The 24,810-nt window shown below is 42.0% G+C and overlaps 1 protein-coding gene across 1 annotated transcript in view; it reads right to left on the reverse strand.

Annotated features, from left to right (window-relative positions):
* Positions 1–24,810, reverse strand: part of LOC139217865 (kelch-like protein 29) — a 123,991-nt gene that overhangs the window by 37,546 nt on the left and 61,635 nt on the right. The window contains exons 5-8 of the mRNA XM_070849346.1: positions 24,366–24,562; positions 22,098–22,210; positions 20,266–20,412; positions 8,046–8,244 (exon numbers count right to left, since the gene is read on the reverse strand). Coding sequence (XP_070705447.1) covers positions 8,046–8,244; positions 20,266–20,412; positions 22,098–22,210; positions 24,366–24,562 — 656 coding nt within the window. The remainder of the gene's footprint in view (positions 1–8,045; positions 8,245–20,265; positions 20,413–22,097; positions 22,211–24,365; positions 24,563–24,810) is intronic.

The following is a 24,810-nucleotide window of genomic DNA, read 5'->3' on the forward strand; positions in this document are numbered from 1 at the left end:
AGTCACCGGTAACGGGCTTTGCTCAGTGACCCTGGTCATTCAGTGGGCTCAGTTTAGCTTGAGGACACGGTGTTAATGATTTATTCCTTCATGTACCAAACATCCCCATTGTGAAGCGAAAAATATTCATGATATCTAGTGGTAAGTTTCTCCAACTTCTCTACTTTTACTTACTGTACATGTCCTTCTTTATGACTAGCACAGATTTAAACAGAGAAATCCACAAGGGAATTAACTCAACAGGGTACTTCATGAGGGAGTACATAGCAAAGAATAGTTCATACAGTCACATTATAAAGGTTTGAGCTCCACTTTTTATTATGCTTTAACTTTATTATCCTCCTAAAGGAAATTTGGTTGGTTTGCAGTCAGGCATTAAACACATCAATCACAGGACGATAACGATGAAAAACAACCATCTAGTAGAGCCTGATGACAAAAATGTGGCTCTGTGTTAATATGCAAGTCACATGTGTAAATATATATGTGTAAATGTATTCATATAGGGTATAACTATATAGGGAAAGCTGTAAGTGTTCAGACTTTTACTGACTAGGTATCACAGCCACACTGACACTGGCAGTCTGTCTCTCAGGGCTCAGAGCCATTTATATCTCACTGCTGGTCCATAACCATTTCCTCTTATCTCAACTGCTTCTCTCTAATCTCTCTCTTTTGCTTCTTTTCCTTCCTAATCCTATGATTTCTCTCCCAGGGTGTTAATTTGGTATGGTGAGGATCAGGGGCCAAAAGGCTCCCAAATAATGTCTGGGTCCAGGGAGGTGCAATGTGTATGTGCACGATTTTAAGTGTGTGTGTGAGTGCATGTGTGCATTTTTGGATGTTGTGTGTCCATTCGAGCATCTGGGCATCCGTTCAGTGATTGGCTGGTGCTTCATGGACTCAGGTGTCCTCAAACTATGTTGAAAGGGTCAGTTTACTCAAATTACAGACTTAGTGGTATCTATCCAAGCAGAGTGTTTGGGTTTTGTTTACCCAGGTTTTGTTGGGCCCTTGTCTGAGACTTCCATCTCACCCCAATGCAATCAAAGTGAATGTATTTGTGGTGCACCATTGTAAAACTACATAAAATAAACCCAGTGTCTTTGCAGACAGTGTCCCCAATACTCAGGATGATCCACACATCTCGCTGTGAACAGTTTTTGGTGGAATTACTTTCTACCAAAGAAACAGTCCCTGTGGAAACTGTTCAGGGTTTGTTGTGTGGATTTTCCAGCATAAGTGGGACAGTGTGACTGGAAAGAGATGTTCCCGTTGAATTTTTTAAATGCAATGTTTCAATGCTGTGAGCAGCGCACATGAAATTTCATTTCCCCTCCATGTACTATACTGGGACGATGCCACAAATGTAAGAAATGGATACTTCAAAACCTGGGCAAATAAAACCAAAGCTATCTGCATGGCTCAAAATTACTAGAGGAAAGTGAAGGGAAATGGGAAAATGTTTTTGTAATTTATATGAATGACTCTTTGCTATTTAAATCCCATACATTATAAATTGATGGATGCACATGCTCCCACAGTCCCAACAACCAAATCTGCAACATCGCCACCTTCACTGATACAGCTCTAACCAGGTTCGCTCTGTCTGTTGAATATTGGATGAGGCTGAAGCAACCTTCCTGCCTTGCAGCAGGTATAGCAGGTCAAAGTGCCAGATGTGGCATGAGCGATGCAGAGGCTGATCCATGTTCCTGTAAATGCTGCTCGCTTTAGGTCTGAGCACGAACTACAGCTCTAGGAACAGAATGAGTCAAGTTATCTGGCTGCAGCCGAGGCAATCGTTCACCTGTCTCCCCCTCCCTCTCCCCCTCTCCCTTCCCCTCCTCGTCGGTAGCTCAGGCTGACAGTAGTCACTAGTCAAAAGGTCAAGCGGATGGAACGTTAATTTTGGTTGCAGCCCCTGCAGACATTCAGACCAGAGGTTATCTAATCTGGATTTACTGCCTCCATGTTACATTTATGAGCTGCGATAGATGTGTTTGCTTGAGATTTCAGTGATAAGCCGCAGGAATATCAAAAACTCATACTCTCCAATTCTCCAGTGAATAGTTGCATCCAACTTTCTCCCTCTCCTGCTCACTCACTGTGTTTCTTTCTCACTCCCTCAAATACCATCTCAGACTCCAGAAATAAAATCGGAAGAGGATCCGCTGAAGGGCACTCTTCACATAGAGCGATTAAGACATTTCTGGCACACTCTCCTGCATCCTGCATTTCCAGTTTGAGAGGTGAAACAGAGTAATCTCACGCTGCATTGGCTCTTAAAGACAAACCAGGCTGAATAATTACACAGAGCAGGACAATAATCAACAAAGTCCTGACATAAAAAAAACGCAAAGCTTATAATTGTCTTTCCAAACTGCTGGCAGCTTCCCCGTCGCGATCTCCTTGCTTAATGGTTAGCGTTAAAGCTGTGCAGCCAGAGAGAAAGATGACAAATAAATTCAATTATTCCATGAAAAAGAGCTACTGTCAGTGTTGACGAGGAACAGTTGAGGAAACGACGAGGCGATCAGCGAGACAGAGTGTTAATCGGGCCTGAGCCAGAAGCAGTAGGTGGCAGACTTCAGAGGGAAGTCATTTGATGATCTTTTATGCTCTCCTTACAAGGTGTGAATCTTGTTCTCCCTTTCTCTGCGGTGGTGGCGCACTACGGCCACTCTCCAAGGAGCTGCTGGATGACAGAGGTGTGAATGAGTAGATGAATGTCATGCCTACGGGCTTTGGACCTCACAGAACAGCCTGGTTTTTATTGTTTCTAAATAGTGGATGCAAGCCAAACTTTTGTGCCGGTTGATACAATGACATGCAGCCATTTTAGACCACCACATAACCAGCATTTCTTTGCCTCGCCTTTACTGGATGCTGAGGGAATGTAAAACGGTAAACGTTTAATATTTACATTTCCAGAGTAACTAAGGGAGCAGCTTAAATCCTGCAGCAACACCAGGCTTCTGATCCCAGTTTTGAGAAGAAAAATCTTGTTCTAGGAGCTTTCAACTGAGTAATCTAGTAAAAGGAATGATCACATAGATAAAATGTGTGTGCAGAGGCGCTGGAGTGAGCCAGCTGCATACTCAAACTCTTATCTCAGTTGGCCCTGCTGGTGCTGCTGCTGAATGTGTTACTGTAGGTCTTAACTCATCCGCCTTTAGATACATGAACGATTGATTACATGTGATGAAATGGACGGAGAGAGCAACAAGCTGAGAAAGACTGGAGCTACTGTTTAAGGATTCCCCCCTACAGTGTATGTATTTAAATGTTTAACAATGTGTGTGTGTGTGTGAGACAGAGAAACGGTGTGAGCCGAGCTGGACCCCTGCGTCTCCTAGTCATTACAGCTCATTTGTCTGAGTGCTATTCCACTTGGCTGGGTTGAGTTAACAGTTTGCCCTGGCGCTCTCCACCCTCCTCTGAGCCGAGCGCAGCGTCACATGTGGGGGGGGGCGGGGATGGGAACGGGAACAGAAAACATAGTTTCTGCCATGCACGTACGCGCACACTCGCATGTATATAAAAACTTTTGTCGCTTTATAGCGCGCAAATGAACATATAGATGTAAGAAATCAGAGTGCATCTTGTGACTTAAGTCAAAATGGTTCCTGAGTAAACTCCCAGCACCGGTGGCTGTTTAATCCCCACCCACGATCCCCTGGAAAGTCTAATGAAAGCTAATCAGATGCACATCCGCACTCTAATTAACCAATTAGCAGCTAATGGATACACATACAGTACGCAAAACACCGTGGATTCATTATCAGACACTCATAGTTTTCACTCTACCCAAGACTCTTTTCGGGCCAAATGAGGAAGACAGGAGGCTGTTAGCAAAATACCTGCCCCCTGCCTTCTTGAAAAGTTCACTGCTGCAACAAAACAACTGAAAAAATTAGTATCTCTAAAATGAGTGCATACATTATGCAAAAAAGATACAAGAACTCAATCTTCATGCACAAATTCTAAGCCATAAAACTGTGTTTATATTTGATGATCACAGACCATTTTTATGCTGAATATTTTGGCTCCTTAATTAGCATCTAATGAAATTAATGGGCAGATCATCCACTCAGTAAAATGTTCCAGAATGCAAAAGAGGTGCAAAGTGACTGTCTCATTTTCAGTCAGCGAGGAAAAAAACTAAACTTTATATCATGGCGATTACTCAGACACTAATGACTCTTGCCTTGTCGTGATTCTGAGACAAAAGGAGCCTTGTCCAAATGTTTTCCAGCATTTTCATACAAATATATATATATATTTTTTTTAACCAGTTTCATCAACTGGTTCATTAATAGTTGCACACTGAGTGAAACAATGTGGTGACATGTCAGGGCATGTCTGAGTGACTGGTTAAAAGTTTTAATTAAATTGAAATTAGGCCTAAATATCAATAAAAATTAGGCTATTAAGGAGAAAAATAAATTACAACAATGCAGCACAGCAGGACTCTAAATAAAGAAAAACCTGGGAAAAGCAGACAATTAAAGGAAGCATGGACGCCATCTGGCTGGCTCCATTCGGCTGTAATAGAAATAACTTTTTTGGAGCTCACAGCTAATGGAGCAAGTGCTAATTAAGATGTCGTTATTTTTGTTTAACTCGAAAAAGTTCATGCTATTCCATCTTATGAACACATTGCAGAGTGTATCTTCATAGTCCATTAATACTCATATTAATGGGTTTCTCATCCATGACATGATATATGAGCTTAATTTGGCAAAAACATGAAACTGGTAGATAAGGTATAATAGAGATCTTGCATTTTGCTTTTTATGTCATGTGACTTTATTGTTCTAAATTCATCAGAGTCCTTCGCGGCAGCAGCTGGCAGCTGTTTTCAGTGAAAAAGCTCTGATAACTTACTGGCCGAGCACCAAACGGGAGACAGATAACATTAGCGACTAGCTTGTGAACACAGTGGAGCATTTAGCAGCTTAAGTGACAAATATTTGTCTCAGGAGTGAAAAGGAAACAAAGTGAAAAGGAAATGAATCGTACATTAGTTAGTTGGACAGAAGCACAACTCAAATTAATGCCAACTTTTCTCTGTTTGCACATTCACCACAACAACTTTAAGTCATACAGTCTCATTGTAGTATTTACAATTTGTTGTGCTGCCTATTTTAACAGTGGTAGCGTTGTATATTTTGGATGAGTAATAATACATTAAAGTGCAGAAATACATTATAATTCAGAAAAAGTAACTATAATTTGTCCACCAGAGCCCACTGATGAGTTTAGGCTACTTTTCAAAAGTTAGAAATCCTGCACACTTGAGCACAAGTCGTTATTCTTTCTTCATCTGTATTCCTTTAATGGAATAGTTACACATTTTGGGGTAGAGTTTGATGAGAAGACTGATATAACTCTCACATCTGTCTCTTAAATATATGGCTTTAGCCAGCAGCCAGTTAACTTATCTTCAGAAAAGACGGGAACCAGTGGGAATGCAGGCCTGGTTCTGTCTGAAGGTAAATCTGCCTATTAGTGCCTCCAACACTCACTTTATTAATTAACACATTGTCTCTTGTGTGACGTATCCCAAAAATGTCAAACTATTGTCATCCTAATTAAGCAAATGCTTGTTTTTGTTTATGTTAAAGAAAACAAAAATTATCGTTTTTTCTTTTTACTCTCAAACATTGACAGTGGCCTCAGTAATCAGGCTTTGGTTGGTTTCTACTAATAGTAGAAGTAACACCCACGTCGTCAGTAACTTCTATAATCAGATTCACAGAGGTGTAGATGTGAAAGAATGTTAATTAAAAATCTGTCTCAGATGAGTGAATTAAATCTCTAGGCTGAGAAAGTGTAATTCAACTCAACTTTATCACTAGTAAAAATACTGAACGTGTGAGGCACTCAGTCATGTGTCCATGCACACACACACACACACGCACGCACACACACACACACACACACACACACAGAGCAAGAACACAAACACACCCACTATAATACACCCACATATGCACGCGACTCACAAGTTCACAGATTGACTGAGCTCAGCAAGAAGTGCTTCACGGATGGCAGTTTTCCTTTCTTTTTCCGCTTGACAGACTTATCAACCGAGCTCAGGTGGTGCCCCATCTGCTTGCGCACATTTAAAATACACACACACACACACACACACACACACTCACTTACTGCTTACACAAGTAGACACATGCTCAAGGAATAAACTCAATCAAATGTCTGCCCTTCAAATTTCATTTCTGATCCCCCTGGCTCCTCATCTCCCTCCCTCCCTCTGACCACATCCCGACCTCTCCTCCTGTTCTCCCACGTCTCTTCACTTTTTTGTCCTCTGTGTGCTAAGCACAACCTCAAACTCTCCTTCCAGTCTTTTCTTCATCTTTCTCACTGTCCTGTATGTACACGTGCTCGTGCCCGGATCTACCCTGCAATCCCAGTGACCATGCACCCTGCTGTGCGGAGCCCACCCCGTCCAATGCAGCAGATGGCTGAGCCACACATCCAGACACACAAACAATCATGACCACTGAAACACACACGCTCAGCCATAAAAAACCACTCACGCCTACAAGAATATACACAGAACCACACAAAATGTCAAGAGATAATCACATTTATCTGTATGCCAAAGTGCAGTGCATCAAGACAGTTTTTCATGCTTTACTTTCTGAGACACAAACACACTGATAAAATGCTCGTCCCAGATTGTCAGTTATAATGAGAACTTCAGCTTCAGAGGAGTTCAAAACTTGATCGGGAGAACTTACATATATTTCTCATTCACTGAGCCATCGGGGTATAATGCATCATGAATGTATTCATCCCACCAGCATTTATGCATTTATATAATTCTGTTGTACAGACCCACGAGGTGCTGTGAATCAATACAGACTTCAGCCTGCATAATGGGGCTGTAGGATAAGATATGCACATACCAAACACTAAAAATGGGCCTTGACAGAAAATGCTTCAAGAAACTGCTGAGAACAAAGAGAAACTACTGGATCGAGGATGAGTAATGGGATGATGCTGAGCGCATATAATGCCACAAATGTCTGTTCTCAAGAGTCAAATTATTCTTTATAAAGCCTCATGTGACTGCATTATAGAACATTAGACATGCAAAAATATTAAGCTAATGCAATTCCCCTAATGTTTTTTTCCTGCAAATAAATACACTGGCTGGACAACAGTGTTGGCCAAGAAACTGATCTCTCCATAAAGTGGCATTTGTTAGGCAATTATCTTTATCCTACCGAGCAGAAAATAACTTGTGCAGAATGGTAAGGTGTGCTGGTGTGATGCTCATAATACCATGCAGACACTATAATTAGGCAGCTCTTTACAGGGGGAAAGAGTGGGGTCCTGGCTGACCTGAGGGAAAAATCTAACGGCCAAAAGCAATTTGCAGGCGCCTTCCAATTTCCATGAATGATTCTTTCATTTTAACGATGTAAACAAACATGGTCTTCAATGGCTTGGACATTGGCGGTGGTCAGACAGTGAATGGTTGGCTGGTTGCGTAGAAAGCAAGGACAGACCTGACTGTGCCTAGTTGGTGTTAAAAAGTTGTTAGGAGATGTTTATGTGCTAGGACGCCGTTATGGTGGGCCACTTTCAACTTTTCATGGTGACCTCAATCAGCCTTGTCTCCAGCAGTCATTTGTTTGATTGTGGAAAGAAAAAAAACTGTACTGGCATTTGAAAATATGACCTTTTGCCCACGTATACTTTTAAGCATTTACAGTAGTTGTGTGGAAAGGACTATGAAGCCTTAAATCATTGCTTTCCAGTTGTGGGCTAAAATCAATACAATTCAGTGGCAAGTCAAGGTCTCCTTGTGGAGACCTGACCTCTTTGTCATCTTGTTGCTGTGAAATAGGAATAGTGGATGTGTGTGCGTGGGTGCATAGATTCTGGTTATATGCTCTGGGTCAGTTACACTTCGACTGTGTCACCGCCACCTTGTTCTTTGGTCATCCAGGCCGAAGATGATGCACACATCAGTTTATCTCTGCCTATGTGTGTGAGTATGCATGTACCGGCAGAGAGCCTCGGCCGAGTCCTGGGCGTCTGCATCTCTTGCCGCGCGTGGGGCAGCATGTGATAGCGCTTTGCCTCGTTGACCAGGTCACGACACGCCTCCGATGATTTGATCAGCTCCTCGTTGTCCACCACGTTCAGCAGGTAGGACGGGTGGATGAAGGGAAGACGCACCACCGCCAACAGATCTGACAAATTCTGAGAGAAAAGATGAAACAGAGGACGAGGGATTAGAAAGTTGAAGGCTGCAATCAGCGAGCGATACTTAAATAATATGAAAATGGCAAAACTAAAGAAACAAACACTAATAATAAAACATTGTTTGCAGACAGTAAAATTACCAGGGGTGATCAAAGAGGTTTTATATGAACAACATTACAGTACACACACAGTCAGGAAACAAAGACAGTCACATCTTTCACAGAAGACAGTAGGATTAACTCCTTACCATATAATATATATATTTTTTTGCTGTACAAATAGCTTTTTAATAATATCATAATAGAAGATAGGAAAAGCAACAATTATGTTTGATAAAAGCCTGGGTTGTTAGAGCCGTGGCTTAGAGTGGGTCGTCCATCAATCGAAAGATTGACTGTCGATCCCCGACTCCTCCAAGTCAGCATGTCGATGTGAGGCATGGCTCCTGAAGCATGGCTTAGTGTCTGCATGGTATTATGAGCATCACACCAGCACACCTTACCATTCTGCACAAGTTATTTTCTGCTCGGTAGGATAAAGATAATTGCCTAACAAATGCCACTTTATGGAGAGATCAGTTTCTTGGCCAACACTGTTGTCCAGCCAGTGTATTTATTTGCCAGTAAACAAACATTAGGGGAACTGCATTAGCTTAATATTTTTGCATCTTTAATGTTTTATAATGCAGTGACATGAAAAAAAATGCTTTGTAAAGAATAATTTGACTCTTGAGAAAAGACATTTGTGGCATTATATGCACTCAGCATCGTTCCATTACTCATCCTCGATCCAGTAGTTTCTCTTTGTTCTCAGCAGTTTCTTGAAGCATTTTCTGTCAAGGCCCATTTTTAGTGTGCGAGTGTGTGTGTAAGAAAAATCTCCTCCAACTTAGATTCCTCCTGTATGGATGATGTGTGAATGGGTGAATAAGGATGTAACGTAAAAGCGCTTTGCTTAGTCGAAATGACTAGAAAGGCTCTACAAAAATACAGACCATTTGCCATTTACTGTTAGATCAGCTACTGTCAGTGTCAAGACATCAAAGCTTCAGTTGAACACCCAACATGTGCCAGCTTTCCATTTCTATACTTGAGTAGGACAAAATGCCGAGGCAAGGATGAAAAGACAAGAGAAAAATCTCATATATGCACAATAAGCGTACTCACTCATGTACATTTCCAAACAAACCTAAAAACTCAAGACTTCATATTCAGTCATTCTAAAGCATTCATCATTAACCATAAACAATGAAACAACATTCTGTGAAGTTTTCAGTAAGATCTGCTCACCGTCTCAATTTCATATGTGCACTTTGTGATGCTGCGAGGGGCAGAACGAGGAAGCAGGGTGCATCTTATTCCTACTTAAGTTTTTGGGGTCAAATAAAACAAAGCCTGACTTGACATAATTATGGCTTTTATGATGACTACCTGAGCGCGATGATGGGGCTTTTATTAGATTTAATGTTGTGGAGTAAAGCGAAATGTCTTAACTATTGCATCATAAATACTGTTTCTGTGGTCATGAGTGTACATACATTTTTGTGTGCTCATCTTGTATAGGTATTCAAACACAGAGGCAGGAGACAGTTGCCATGGCAACCCTGTCTTTAGCGTTTTTTTTCTTCAGTGTGTCAGTGCTAGTCTGTAACCCCATGGGAGTCTCATCTATGTCTCTAGTAAAAGCTGTAAATAAGCTTGGACAGAGCGACAGAGAGCTGGATAGGAGCTCGACCCCGTTGACCTTTCGGCTCAGAGCGTCTTGACCGAGCCATGCAGGGAAAGCGACAAAACAGCAGACCCAGAGAAATATCATTCATGTGAGAATGAATAATAAGCTGACACTCTGCCTAAGCATCTTCCTCTCCCACCTGAGGCCTTTTTACTATGGCATGTGTCCCATTTGTTTTCTACTAATGTCCTGGGACCAGAAAGGAGGAAATAAGACAGCGGACAACGTGGAGGAGGGGATAGATAAAGAGAGAGAAGACAAGTGACGACCTAGGAGGAGGAGGAAGAAGAGCAGGACAAGAGAAGAGAAAAGACAAGATGAGCGAACTAAAGTGAACTGAAGAGAAAACGAGAAGACGGGAGAGAGGATGTGACGGTTCCATGGCAGTCAGAGAAATCTGCTGATGACATTTCCTTTCTGTGAACATGCTCGGAGCGAAACGCCATCCTGCAGATGGGACTGTCTGTTTCCCTCCTCCACGAACGTACACAGCTTACCCAACAGTTTATCAAACAAACAGCTCAATACCCACATAAACACTGGCGATGGCTTCCAGCGCCTCAGCTCAAACGCAGCAAGAAGGTAAAGCACAAGCAAGCTACTTAGCAAACTAAAATATTCTTCAGGGAAGAATCACTAGCTCAGGAGAAGCTCCTACTTCCAATTAAAGTGCCCCCATAGTAGGAGATTTGCCCCAGTAGTTACTGAGTCATGTCACACTCAAATGGAGGTGACTTAAGCTTCAGGCTTACTGCTCTGCTTTTCTATTACAAGCTACATTTCTCCAAGTCTGTCACAACCTTACTTACTTTGGTTGTATGACATTGTATCATTAATGCCAGTAATCGGATGTGAACACATATTTGACACTAAATCCTTTTTAAACAAATATCCTTCGAAATAGTACAATCTGGTGAGGAATAAACACATTTTTTCCATGTATTTAAAGTCCATTTTGGCTCATAGATAATACATGTGCATCTGCAGGTCGTCTGAAATAGGTCCATAACTGACCGTTCTGACCCTCAGAGCTAAATTAAAGCTGTATATGGGGCAGTTTCAGCCAGGTGGTGCCCTTAGTGGCACAGCAGAAATAAATGTGCTGAAATGTCTGCGGGTGCATGTGGAAATCTTGCTCCTATGTGGAACAACGGGTGGACAGCTCTGAATTTTATCTTTAGTCTTCTCTGGTATGGACTTTGCATGTTGCGTGGGTTTTATCCAAACAGTCCAAAAGCATTTAAGCTCAGGTGGGCTGGAGGCTCGCTGCCCAAAACTGTGAATGCATCTGTGGGTATAACCATGCAATGCAGTCAGGACCTGTCACATACTCATGCAGTGCAAGTTGGGATACATATCAAAGACCTTGAATAGATATTAGAAGAGAAAATCGTTCATCTGGCCGCTCTTTCCACACTGGCTGCTTTCAGAATCCTTACAGCAGATGAATTCAGAGTAGAACCAGTCAGCAGGTCGAGAGTTCAAGGCATGATGGACAGACTAAGCCACGATTGAGCTCCATGTACATGCGTTCTCATTAGTAGTATTGTCTTGGCACACTATGAACCACATCGCATCAATACTCAGGCACACACACGCAGACATGCGTGCACGTATGCACACAAAGTTAAGTTTTCTTTGCCTGTGGAAAATGAAGCAAAGAAAAAACAAGCATCCTCCTGTACCATCTGCAAATCTTAGCTCCACACAAACCCACATCTGTTGTAGCCTCTTTTCGCTTGCCAAACATCTTTAAAATGGCAGTAAAACTACCTCAAAGAGACAGCGTCTGGTCTCTGCAAAAAGGTAAGGACTGCTACCACACAAATATCCACCTAAAAACACACCCACATATAAACATTCAGCACACACATGATTTGCACATGTGAATGCAGAAAGAGACAGATGGATACGCTTCACCAGTAACGTCTGCAGGGCGACTGTACTGTATTAAAATCATGTTGTCAGTGGTCATAGTTGTTAATCTGGTTGGTGCACTCTGTCTGATGGTTGATTCAGTTGTAAATCTTGTTGAAGAGATTAAGACAATGTAAAGTCATTGAGGCTGACCTCTGATTAAATAAACATGGATTCAGTTGTATTGTAAACAGAGTGGGATATCCCCTGAGTATATATCTGTGTGGATAGATGTTATTCTTTACTTTAATTCAGCTCCTTTCCCCTATCTCTCCCTTTATCGTTCTATTTGTGGAAAAAGGAAGAAAAAAGAAAGAATTACTCATCTCTAATTCTAACTAACGCACTCTCTCTCCCACTTCTTTTTCACTTTCTGCCTCTCCCTGCACCTCCATTCCCGCTCCTCGCTCTTCCTCCCACACATGCATATATCGGCATGGAAATGAGGGAGAGCAGCACACTTGCTGCTAATATTCAAATCCAAAGTGTCAGACCCCACAAAAAAGAAGCCCTACTTTGTGCCAGCCATTAAAACTACTTGAGCAAGAATTATAAACTGTTAACTTGGGGTACTTGTTTTGTCTTTTGAAAAAAGCAATGAAGACAGTTTTGTTGTCACCTTCATACTGCTGTGCAGTTATGTCTTCGCTAGAGTTTTCTAATATTTTTGGTGAGGAGTTTTACAATTACATTTTTTGCACTGTGTCTTGTGGTCACTGACTCACTCATTGATGCTGAATGTATGATTAATGCCTATATACACTGTGCAGCTGATATAGCAGTGTGATCAGTGGTGAACTTGTCTAGTCCCATGCTTTTAAGTCTAATTCAAATGTAGTTCATGTATGCTGTGGCACTTGGGAGCTCACTGTATTTATTCATTATGTTATCTTCTATTCAATCACTGGCCACTTACTAAAAACACTTAAATCATTAAGTTGGGAGAGGAATAATTACATTTTTGCATTGCAAAGCTTTTAAATGGCACTATGTACCTGTCTCTCTATGCTATGAATCAGTTGCTGAATTATGGGAGTAAAAAGGCCCCGTTATCATGTAAGAGGAGAGCTTGTTAGCCATGTTAGCAAGAAGGCTGTAGCAGCCGCACTGTGGGTCTCTCCATCCGCCACTTTGGTCCTGATTGAAATAGCTCAACCACTAATGGGCCATCTGCCATCATTTGACTGCCATCAATTTCGTTTCTCGCTCACTGTTTGTAATTTTTTTTTAAAGGCTAAGTGTTGAAAACAATTAACATTATACCTGCTATATATCAGCATGTCAGTATTGTCATTGGGAGCATGGTAACATGCTGCCGCTAGCATCTAAAACCTTTATAAAACAGTACATGTGACAATACAGATCTGATGTTATAAAAGGATGCAGTGATAAGTAATTCATTATTTTGGGCTGAACTTTCATTAAAAGAGGCACTTCTTTCATGAGAGATTATCAACACAGCTGCACCATGGTAATCTTTTACTCCAGTCCCTTTGGTGAAATATTATGATAAAAATCTACAATTAGCTCTAAACGGTTTAGCCCTTTCATCCCCCCCATCTTCTCCATCTGTCTAAACCTTCCTTTTCCATCAAAACTCAAACTGCCAAAATTCTTTTCACCTATTATGTTTGTTGATGAAATCTCCTCTTTGTGTAGCAAATTTACTCATGGAATTACACTAATATTGCCAATGTGTAACTTCCTGGCAAACTGTGGCTTAATTCTTCAGTGTGGAAAATTAAATTACTGAGTTCTTGTGCAAAGGGACGTTTGCCAGCTCAGGGGCTGATGTTTGAACTACAGATTGTACTTGCGCATTTTTTGTATTCCCCCCCCATCTAAGGCTCAAGAGAGGGGCGGCTCCTTATCAAAGATCAAAACAGCCTGTCTACCAGGCCTATCCAATAGGAGCGGTCTGTGGGTGGCAGCTAGGGCAGTGCATTTTTGTAGTAGGTTTTCTGCCTTTTGAGCGAAAAGGAAAACTGCAGCTCTTTTTCTCTGTTTTCTCTGGCCAGTTAACACTTAATTTAAAAAATATTTACGTCTGCATAGACAGCCCAGATTTATGATGAGAGCATCTTTCCAACAGTGAAATACTTCTTTAGAAAGACTGAAATCTTCCTTGAGTTAAATCTGGTAAATATTAATGAAAGGCTTTTACCATACTTTTTGGAAGCATGGTGAGTGAAGACCATGAACTGTGAGCTAAAAGGGTTAGATTTTTGAATATGTGTGCATGTTTGTGACACAAACCAGGTACAGTACGAGAGTTCTCACGACACTCAGACCAATGAGCGACGTGCTTGCACTCAGCAGATGAGAGCAGGCGGCATGTATCCGAATCCATTTCTCCATCTCCAACAACCTCTTGAGCAATCACTCTCTCATGCACAGGCACGCAGAGTGAATATGAGCACTGTTCCTCCAGACGAATGGTGTGACCTGTCATTTTCATCTTGTCGCCTACTCATGCAAGCAATCCTTGAATGCTTTTAAATAGAGACGGCATCTAATGGATGCAAATCATAATAGCTGCCGTGCCAACTGAAAGACACCAAGCCTACTGTGCATTAAGAAAAAAATTGTATGATCTTTTGTTACACTCTTAATAAGGAGGTTCACTGTTTTTTTAACAACTGAACATATGGAAAGTATCCACAGGAGTCTGAGGACATATGGAGACGCTACGTTTAGCTTGTCCGCCTACACACATACACTTTTTTCCCTCTTCTTTTTCCTCATTCATTTATGAGGAGCCCATATGCTTATCCGCTTGTATTCTGATATGCAACCCAGATAGCACCTTGTGACTTCACCTCTCTAATGGTGTCTGCCTTGCACACACTGGCCCAGTACATAAAAACACCAGGTCAACATTCTCAGTGCCAGTGGATGCACATGCCCCGCAGCCCCGTCACAATGCATCTACTGCTAAAGTTGCAAGGAAAATGCTGCAGCACAGCCGAGCTCCGAGAAAACTCTTCTTTTCTCTTATTCACACACACGTATTCAGGCAGGTGGACAGAGGATGTGAATGGGTCGAGCCTGGTGAAAGGCAGGGATAATGTGTCTAACAGGGAGCCTCTCAGATCTGTCAGAGGCAGCAGAGGAGCAGCCGGGAAGCCACCATCCACTAACACAGATGACAAATGTCCACTGAGCATTTCCCATTTCACTACTGTCAGGGAGGACTAACGCGTCTCACTATATGTGTGTGTGTGTGTGTGTGTGTGTGTGTATGTGTGTGTGAAATGATTCAGTGCCATGGCGGCGTCAAATAAATTACACATGAACGGTCATATCTATTTGCTTTGCTCTGAGGAGGTAGGAGTATGCGTCTGCTTTAGTGTGAAAAATGGACAACCCGATGCTGAAAACCCAGCTCTGTATGAAAAAAACAAACAAACAAACAAAAAAAAACACACACACACACACATCCTCACTCACTGACTCGCAAGTATGTGTTCAATAGAGCGCGTGCCCATGTTTAGCCTCACAGCGCTAACAAACCCACTCAGCTGAAATGACCACAGCTCAGTGTCCTTTTGAGTGTGTGCAGGTTCATGTGTGAAAACACATGCGTGTGCTTTCTCTTCTGGTAACACATAATGGATGAGTAAAATATGCTCTTGCAAATGGCGCTTCGTTTGGGTTCAAGAGATGCGTTGCTGAGCGTGTTTGTGCGACTGCATAGCTATGTGTGCATATCAGCCAGAAGGATGGATGGGGGATGGAGAGAGAGATGTAGCAGACGACAGAAGCTGACTGCTGCCCTGAGCAACTACTGACAGGTGCAATGTGTTCCCCTCTGAGGCCTATTTCAGCATGACTTCATTCAAAGAAAAAAAAAAAAGCATCTCCGTCTGCTCATTTAATTCAAAACATATTTGTATGAATGGCTGCTTGCTGTATATTGGCATAAAACTTTCTGGCTTGTTTCTCAACTCACTGAATCATCTTAGACATCCAGTGGTATCAAGCAACTTCTGTATTTCCCCCTCTTTGATATGGTTTGGTCCATTTTCATCATTCTTCATAAATCCTGGGAAAACAGAAGATTGCTTCCTTGGAACAGATGACTTAATTTGTTAGTTCTGTATGCGTCGTACCGCTCATGCAACTCTTGGGTGTTTATAAGAGAGCCCAGTGGAAATGAGATGCCTTTGACTTGCTCTGGATATGCAGCCGCTGTGGTTGAGTGACTGCCGTTCAACTGGCTGCACACATCAGGACTGAGTGCGCTCTGGGACGACAAAGGACACAGATGAGCATGGAGGTCCGGAGTTCAGTGGCTTGCATCAGATCCCGTCCACTCTCTAATATGCGAGTCGCACTAGAACTGATATACAAGTGACTTCCAGTCTTGTGTGAATGTTTGGAACACAGGACAGGGATATGAACAGTGGCGTTCTGTGCATTTTGTGTGTGTGTGTGTGTGTGTATGAGTGAGTACCATCCAGGAATGTGTTCTGTTGGAGGGAAAGACAAAATGAAGAAAGGAGGCAGAGAGGCAGAAGAAAGAGCAAAGATTGCCTGCAGCATCAATCTCCATCGCCTGGCTACGTCTCCTCAAAGAGTGCGCATTTGTCACCAATCATGCTGGCGATGGCCTACACCATTTCGGCTCAGTCTACAATAGTTTCAGTTTCCTCTTCAAGGATGATTGTTGTGACATGCAGTAAAGCTCTTCATCGCAAAACACACAGTTAACCTTTTCTTAAGGGTCTGCTTGATGATAAAAAGATGACGATTCTATTTTGAACTTGGAGCTTAAAGAGAGAATCACTAAATTAAAAGTGATGCTTGTGGTGAAAGGTCATTTGTAGTTTTGAAGGTAAATGAATCGTAAAACTGTGCGGAAAACTTAGTTTATATCCCTACACAGCCTCAAAGCATTTGTGTCCTTTGATAATTTTATACTTTGACTACATAATGATAGCGTCATTTGTTCTGGGATGTTTTTTTTCTTCAATGAGTGCTGAAGGCAAGGGAAAAAAAGAAATCACATCACTAGATTACTGGAGTCAATTATATAAAATCCCCCAAATAATAACTAGTAACTTATAAGCGCATGAAGTAATACCTTTAACTATATCAATTTGGCTTGGGAACTGCAAATGTCATGGCCGGCCATTGTTATTTCTGATGGGTGGACAGTAGGTCCTTGCTAATGGCAAGGCTGGCCTTTTTTATCATGAAAATACACCATTAACTGTCCTTTTTAGCTGTTACATTAGTTGGCCACTTTCCAAAGAGCCAATTAATCAGCCTCTTTTGTCAGGTTGAGTCACCTGGCAAGATAGGATCCTTTATAAAATATGTTGAAGTGAGGCGTAATGGAGGTCCTATTCAGGGATTTGGCAGAGCCTGGCCTGTTATAATTGGAGCCATGTGTCTGTGGTCGTCCCACAAAAGACGGCTGGGTGAAAGGAAGGACAGGTGTCTCTCTCTGTCAGCACCTTCTCTGAGAAAACATGACGCATTGCCTTTGGTTTATGTAACTTATGGAACCAGTGTCCTGCAGATTGAATGTGGAGGCGGATTTAGTTCCCAGATGTACTGTTTCACAATCAGTGAAGGCCAGATCTCCAGCTTTAGAGGTTTGAGTACATTGAGATACTTTATTCAAGAGCTGATGACTGTTTTCATGATTAATTGATCTGTCAGAATACAAAGTAACATGTTAAAACTCTTTGTTTTGTCTCAAACATAAGTTTCATGCAAACATATTCAATTTACAATGATGCAAAAAAATCTTCACATACAAAAAGGGGAAAACGGTTCATGTTTTACTATTTTGGCTCAACAAATGACTTAAGAACAACCAGACACGCAAATAAGCGTCTGTCCAAAAATGTCTGACTATTAAAGATTATTCATTATCACAAGTGTTGCTGATAAATCAATCTCTTATCTCAGCGATAAATTCTTCCAAGGGCTCCTCTGTTGCAAGGTTGATGCAACTCTTTTTCACTAAAATATACCATTAGACATATACAGACACTTGCAGGCCTTCAATGATACTCAGTCAAAGAAAACTGAAAGAGCTCTCTTCTTTCATTCAGTGGCTTTGTGTCTCATAGCAAACCATTATTAACGCTCAAATGCTCTCCCTCTGTCTCTAAGCGATGTCCGGGCCCCGTTTCCTGGTGCCATCGGATGTTAGTGACAGCATAGCGGAGAGAGAAAATTGCATATTATTTACCCAGCGCCTTCAATATGCCACTTTTCCACTCTATAGCCTGCAGCTTACAACCCACAGCACATCCACAGACACACAAGCACAAAGACACACATACGCGTGCTCAGATGAATGCAAACGCACACAAACTTAGCTCAAGGCTTAAAGCTTTTCCTCCCCCTTGCCTGAGTTTTTCAGCAGCGCTGTGACATTCTGCCCTGACATGTCATTAAAAAGTGTCACAGGTTCTGGGGGAGTGATTTCGGCTGCTCTCTGCCTGCAGACGCGCAGAAGGGACGGAGGGAAGAGCGGGCGGGAATGATGAGCTGGTGATGGACCATGCGTGTAAACTCAACCCTCAGGGTCACATAACCTTCTCCTGTGGCATGATGGAAGCAGCTTATTCTCTCTCTGTTCTGTTCTCTCCGCAGGCACCGCGCTCGCTAGTTGTTTTTTCGGTCACACATGGGCAGGAGATTTGAGCTTGACCGAGAGCTGAATCACATCTTGGCAGCCTGGATGTCATGGCTCTGCTCAGAGCCACAAACTGTTGGATATCAGATTAGAACACAGGGGCTTTTTTTTTCCATTCGCCTTTCTTCATTTCCCACCAGCTCTTTTACGTTTTCTCAATCCCTGCTCGCCCATTTCTGTCTTATTGTCTTGCTCTGCTTCTTTCCCTCCACTTCTTCTTGTCTCCCTCTCTTCTGAGAAGGTGTGACCTGGGTGTCTCGTCTCAGGAACCTGCGCGGTGGGTTGTTCAGACAACCAGGAAAATGTTCCATTTCTTTTTTCTTCTACTTCATCTGAGTAACTCACCTCTGCACCTCTCCATTAGAGTGTGAGATTGCTGCAGTCTGCAGGACTGCACTGGCTGGGGGTTTTCGATGCAGATGACAGGGGTCGCAAGTTCTCCTAAAAACTACCTGCATCAGCCTTGTTGTGGCTTCTTGTGAATTTGTAGGACCAGGGGCAGATTTCCAGTCAGTCACCCCATAAATTCCAGTTTTAGTGAATTTATCAGTGGTGGTATTTCATGCCCATGTCATTTAAACGTCTTCCATACCATTTATTTTTTATCTCACTTTTATGTGAACAACTAACAAGCGTCACCATCTGCTTTCAAAGGTTTGTCTCTATGCTTTATGTTGCACTGAATGCTCAATACACTCAGTAGGCCTGATGGATTTAAATATAATCTTAGAGTGCCACATATCAAAGGATAAATGCTAAATGTTTAATCCAAAAGGTGAAAAATTCTAATATTGACGTATGTGCTTCATAAAAGTGGGAGCCAATAAAGCAACATTGATTACAGAAGTCTGTGCCGAATCTGATCCAGCTGATATAAGGCAGTTCTCCCTCTTGCTGGTTGATGAGAAGACATTACTCTGAATGAATGACTCTCCCACGGATAGACCGGTGTAATTTATCTGATAATAATCTCACCTCAATTTTTAAGCAGCTATAAAATACTTTAAAATCATCAGCTTTAAATTCATGGTTTTGTGACTGAATCCATAAAAATGTCATGACCTGAGGTTTTTACCCGCTGGATGGATATCCGTCTACAGTGCAGTCCATTTACCTTTTCATGAACGTGGGCCGACGCTCTGACCTTGAGGGTTATCGATTATACATCTGTTAAAATCTGACCCACTGGACCTCACTGTCAACACCTATCTGATCTTGATTATGATGGATTATAATCTGTCTTGATTATGATTAATCATCTAGGAATAAAATCAAACACCTGTTAAACATATAGAAAAAAAGACTGTCTGTGTTTTTGTTGTAATTTTCATGCAGTACAGTGTCTCAAAAACAAATGAAGTGTAACTAAGAATAGAGCTCATTCTGAGGGCAAATCACTCCTGGGATTATGAACAACTGCTGTGCTAGGCTGCATCTGAAGCACAAAGTTGACGAACACTACCAAGAGAGAACAAGGAGTCACTTGTCTTTTTTTTAATGCTGTGTATCTTTTGGAGCAGATAGGGATAGTTGATATAACAACCACACTAATATGGCTCTGCAGGCATACAGTATCTGAACTGTCAGTGGTAACAAGGGTTTTATCTTGCCGTTTTGTCTCATGATACACATACATGTGCACATACGAGTACACTGCAGCGTCAGAGCATAGCAGACACACGCTTCACACACTCTTTTTTCTTTTTTATTACCTGCACTCTGGAGTTGGGCTCTTGTTTGATCCATTTGATGACTGTCTCATAGACCAGTTCTTCAGCCTTGGTGTTGAGACTGTCGTTGGACAGGTAGGCCACCAGATCCTCCTTGGACACACTCAAAATCTCTTCCTGTCCTGCCACCTGAGGAGCAATAAAATAAACTATTCAAACTCAATATATGACACATAAATTACATACAAACCAGAGGAATTGCAAACTTAATAAACAATAGGCTACTTTGTCAAGTGCAAATGAAAAAAATGGCTTCTCAGTTGTTTGCTGCTTTTATTTGAAAGATTATTACATTCAAAAGAAAAGATTGACATTTCGGGAAATGTGCTGTCTTACAGAAAGTGAGACAAGAAGACCTTTAACACTCATTTCTGTTAGGTATGAGGAGGAGGTGACATGCAGCACCTCTAAAGGTCATGGACTAACAAGTCTATAAGCAAAAACGTAGAAGCATTCCTTTAAAACTTCATAAATGGTTCTTCATTTATAGCTAATGAAAAAACCTGTTGTAGCATCAATGTCAAAAGTGAGGTCAGAAAAGCGACTCAAAAAAACAAGTACATGCACGTATAGACCCCAGGTGGTGCTCAAGCACCTGCCCTTTTGGCCTCAGACTAGATAAGTACCCTGTTTGCAAGATATGTTTTTGTAATTTCCTTTTCTAATATTATATCTAAGTTTTAAAACGTGGCCCCTGACATCAGTTCTCAGTTAAAAGGATGTTGAAATGCCTGACAACCGCATTTGAGGATGCACTCGCTAACCTGCATTAATTGGTGAAAGCAAAGTGTTTGGTCTAAGCCTCAACATTGTTTGTCACTGTTGTGAAATCAAACCACTACTTTACATGCAAGCCAATTATAAAAGTCATAATTTCAGTTCAATAAATGCTGTCTGGTATGTCATGTGGGCAGCATGGTGGTGCGGTGGTTAGAACTGTTGCCTCACAGCAAGGAGGAATCTTTGTGTGTGGAGTTTGCATGTTCTCCCCATGCTAGCGTGGGTTCTCTCCGGGTACTCCGGCTTCCTCCCACAATCCAAAAGACATGCAAGCTAGGTTAATTGGTAACTCTAAATTGCCCGTAGGTGTGAGTGTGAGTGGTTGTTTGTCTCTGTATGTGGCCCTGTGATTGGCTAGCGTCATATGTCATGTATAGAGTGATGCAAGACCTTAAGTCAAGGTTCTTAATAAAATAGCAATAAGTGAAAGGAGTGGAGAATGCAATCCTAATTGTCCCTGGGCGAAATGATTTTGTAGAAATCTGTTGAGTATGAAACATTTGGGGTTTGCACAACTATGTGGTCTGTAAGGTATTGAAATAAATATGTGAATAATCTGCCCCAACAATTTCTGTGCACAGCCCTGTTTCCAACCCTAGAGTGCAAAGCAATTTATCCATCTCATGTGATCTTATATGATTCATCCTCTCCTTAAGCTCCAAGTAAGCTGAGATCTCTTAACATTTTTTTTTTGAGTGTGTTTTTTTTATCCGTGCTTTGAAAAACAATATTGGCAACATTTTACAGCTGCTTGGTAATAAGTACGTGGCACATGACATTACTGTCCTACAGTAAATTGTATCCTATGCGGTAAAAGCCTGAAAAGAGGCAGAAGTCTGAAAGAAGCGTTAACGTGTTTTTAGTGTTTACATGAGCTAGTTTACATTATATCACGGTCATGATTTCAATTAGATGTTATTGCTGTTTGCTAATAGTTTTTTTTTGCTTTTATTCCCTCACTGAACAAGCATGTAACTTTGTTTCACAGGAATCAATGAAAGGACTGTTGACAAAGAGGATACATTTCTACTCACCTCAGGGAAGTTCTGCAGTGCAAAAGCTTTGGCCATGTTGTGGAGCTCTGTGCAGCTCATGGCTTCAGCCATAGCCAGCACTCCAAGACAGTTAGCTGCAGTCAATTGTTTCTCTGGAGTCAGTAAACAAGGTCGGGGAGATGTCGAGACAGACGGAGAGGACAGAGGAACCAAAACAGGAGAGAAAAAAGACAAAGGTAGATTGATTAAGACAAGACAGAAAAAACATCATTCAGACATCCATAAAAAGATCACAGGCACAGAAAGCTACAGAGAAAGAAAAAGCAGTTGCAGGTAGCACAGACCCATAGCCTATCAGGGTGTGTATCTGCCTGAGACTAAGGGAGAACAAGTATAATAACTCAAAACAGCTCCGAGGACAAACAACGAGGGGAATCGATCGCTCACAGCCCAGGCAGGAGGTGGTGGATGGCAGGGAGTGGGATTTGGGATTAGCTGGGCCACTTTAAAGAAGTCCTGTCAGATCTTGGAGTCTACTACACACACACGCACACACAGCTGAAAATATCTGAAACTACCCTGATAGCCAGGCCAGCAGGGAAAAAGCTTATGCCACCATCTGTGATCTCCTGTAAGGGTGCAGCATTTAAGGTGGGGTGTCTGTAATTCTAGTTTTTAACACACATGGTCATTTATTACGAGAATGGAAAATGTGTTGGCGGTGCAGAGCACACACACAGTGAGGCAAACGCATGGATCAGCTGGGTCAGTGGCCACTGAAAGAGGCCTGATCAAACACAAGCCATCAAAGGGAAGCAACGCCAGACCTTTTATCGCTGAAGACAGAGTCTGAGAGTCTTTCCTAAATAAATATCAGCCATTAAATGTCACATAACATCTGCTAAAACACAGCTAAACAAAAGCCAAACCAAAGACCGATAAAAAGCTAGCCTCACGCTGCATCAAAGTGGGGGTTAGTGGCTAAACAAAAGGCTGAAAATGTCCCTCTGCTGTGCCATTTGAGCACATGAAGAGTCTCACAGATTTCACTGTGCATGCTTGCAACATAACATGTTACATATACTCCTTTCGTCAGTTTCTTCACTGCTAGGCAGCCAGGTTTCCAGTTTACTTTGCTGCATAAAAGTGTGCCTGCAAAATCAGTTTTAGTTGAGACCGTGTGAAAATATTTGAAAACCCCTCCCACTGTGCAAGCGCGTTGCTAATTCAAGTCGAATCTTCTAATAATAAAAGAGTCGCAATTTCTCACAGAGTGGCAGGCACACAGTAAGCGACTTAGTTTTTATTTGTTTGAATCTGAAGTTCTGTGAATAAAAGTCAAAGTGGTAAGTAGGTCGAGAAGATGTTTGCCATTTCTCCTCAGTGAATTTGTTACAAACTTCAATAATATCTGACACAGTATCAATTTCTCTTAGCTCAAGGACACACGCTTGCACCTGTGTTTCTCCCCTTCAAATGTGCTGAAATGTCATGAATCTTGTCGGAGAAGAATGGATTGACGTCTCGCTGGCAATGAAGTCTACAAATGGCGTCCCTGTTTTCCCCCATTCTTTTGCCCAAATCGAGAAAAACAAATCAATACCGTGGGCTGCTGGTTCTTTTTTGCTTTCTTTACACTCCTTTCCTGCCACTGACCTTTTTGCTAACATGCACTTCCCTTGTGTTACCGACGCCCAAAACAATTTATTAAATGGAATGCAAAACCTGACATTTGCAGCTATTTGGTCGCCTTTTTGGTTGATTAACCACTAAAAGTTGGAACATGCTACTTGCTTTTCATATGACCCCCTTGAGCTTTCAAAGCCCCTCTCCCTCTTTGCTCCACTTTTCATACCTTGTCTGAGTATCAATCTGTTTTGCTATTTTTCTATTCCATTGTGGTTCAGGCCAGAGGATTTGACATTTAAGTGACAATTGTTCCCTGACCTTTTTATAAATCTGCCCCCGTGCTTGGTCCTGCCCACTGGGACGAGATCAGAGGCACTGTGCCCAAGTGAGAGTGTTAGCAGGCAGAATTCTCACACAGCTGCTAGCTTTGGAGACATGACAAAAAGGAGCATGATGTGCCAGAGTCAGGGAAGAAATGTAGGTTCTGCACAAGATATTTTGTAAGGTTGTGCATAGTGATGAAGCATGACAACGTATGAAAATAAACGAGGCTGTAAATGCTGCATGTAGCAGGAAAGGTCGCATAGGAATATCTGATATGTATGCACATTTGCTGATTTAAGCATATATCACTTGCATACACACACACACACAAAACCTTTTCGGAGCTTTTCCTACCTAAGAAGGAGACACAGACTTTACAGAAGGTGTTGAACTGGAACTTGTTGGCGGCCTCCAGCAGCGTTTTGGCGTTGGCTGAGTCGATGACCAGCGATCCCGTGTAGACAAACTCAAGCAGCAGCTCCAGCACGTCGGCACTGATGTTGCTCATGTTCAGCTCCAGCACATCCCCACTCCTCGTCTCCCCCGATGACCTGATCAACCAATCACGGCAGAGAGAGGCGAGTTAGGGATGCTCTGAGAGAGGAAGCGAAGAGACAGAAACAAAAAGAGGATAGGGACACAGATACGTGTATGCTACACACGACCCATAACACACCTGGGCCAGTACGAGATTGGGGAGAAAATAAGAGAATCATTACACAATAAGATAAAAACATAAAGTGAAGAAGGGACAGAAACAGAACTTTGGATGGTTTCTACTTTTCTATGGGGCTAGCAG

The sequence above is a fragment of the Pempheris klunzingeri genome, chromosome 18, assembly GCF_042242105.1.
Source record: "Pempheris klunzingeri isolate RE-2024b chromosome 18, fPemKlu1.hap1, whole genome shotgun sequence".
In the NCBI taxonomy this organism is placed as follows: Eukaryota; Metazoa; Chordata; class Actinopteri; order Acropomatiformes; family Pempheridae; genus Pempheris; species Pempheris klunzingeri.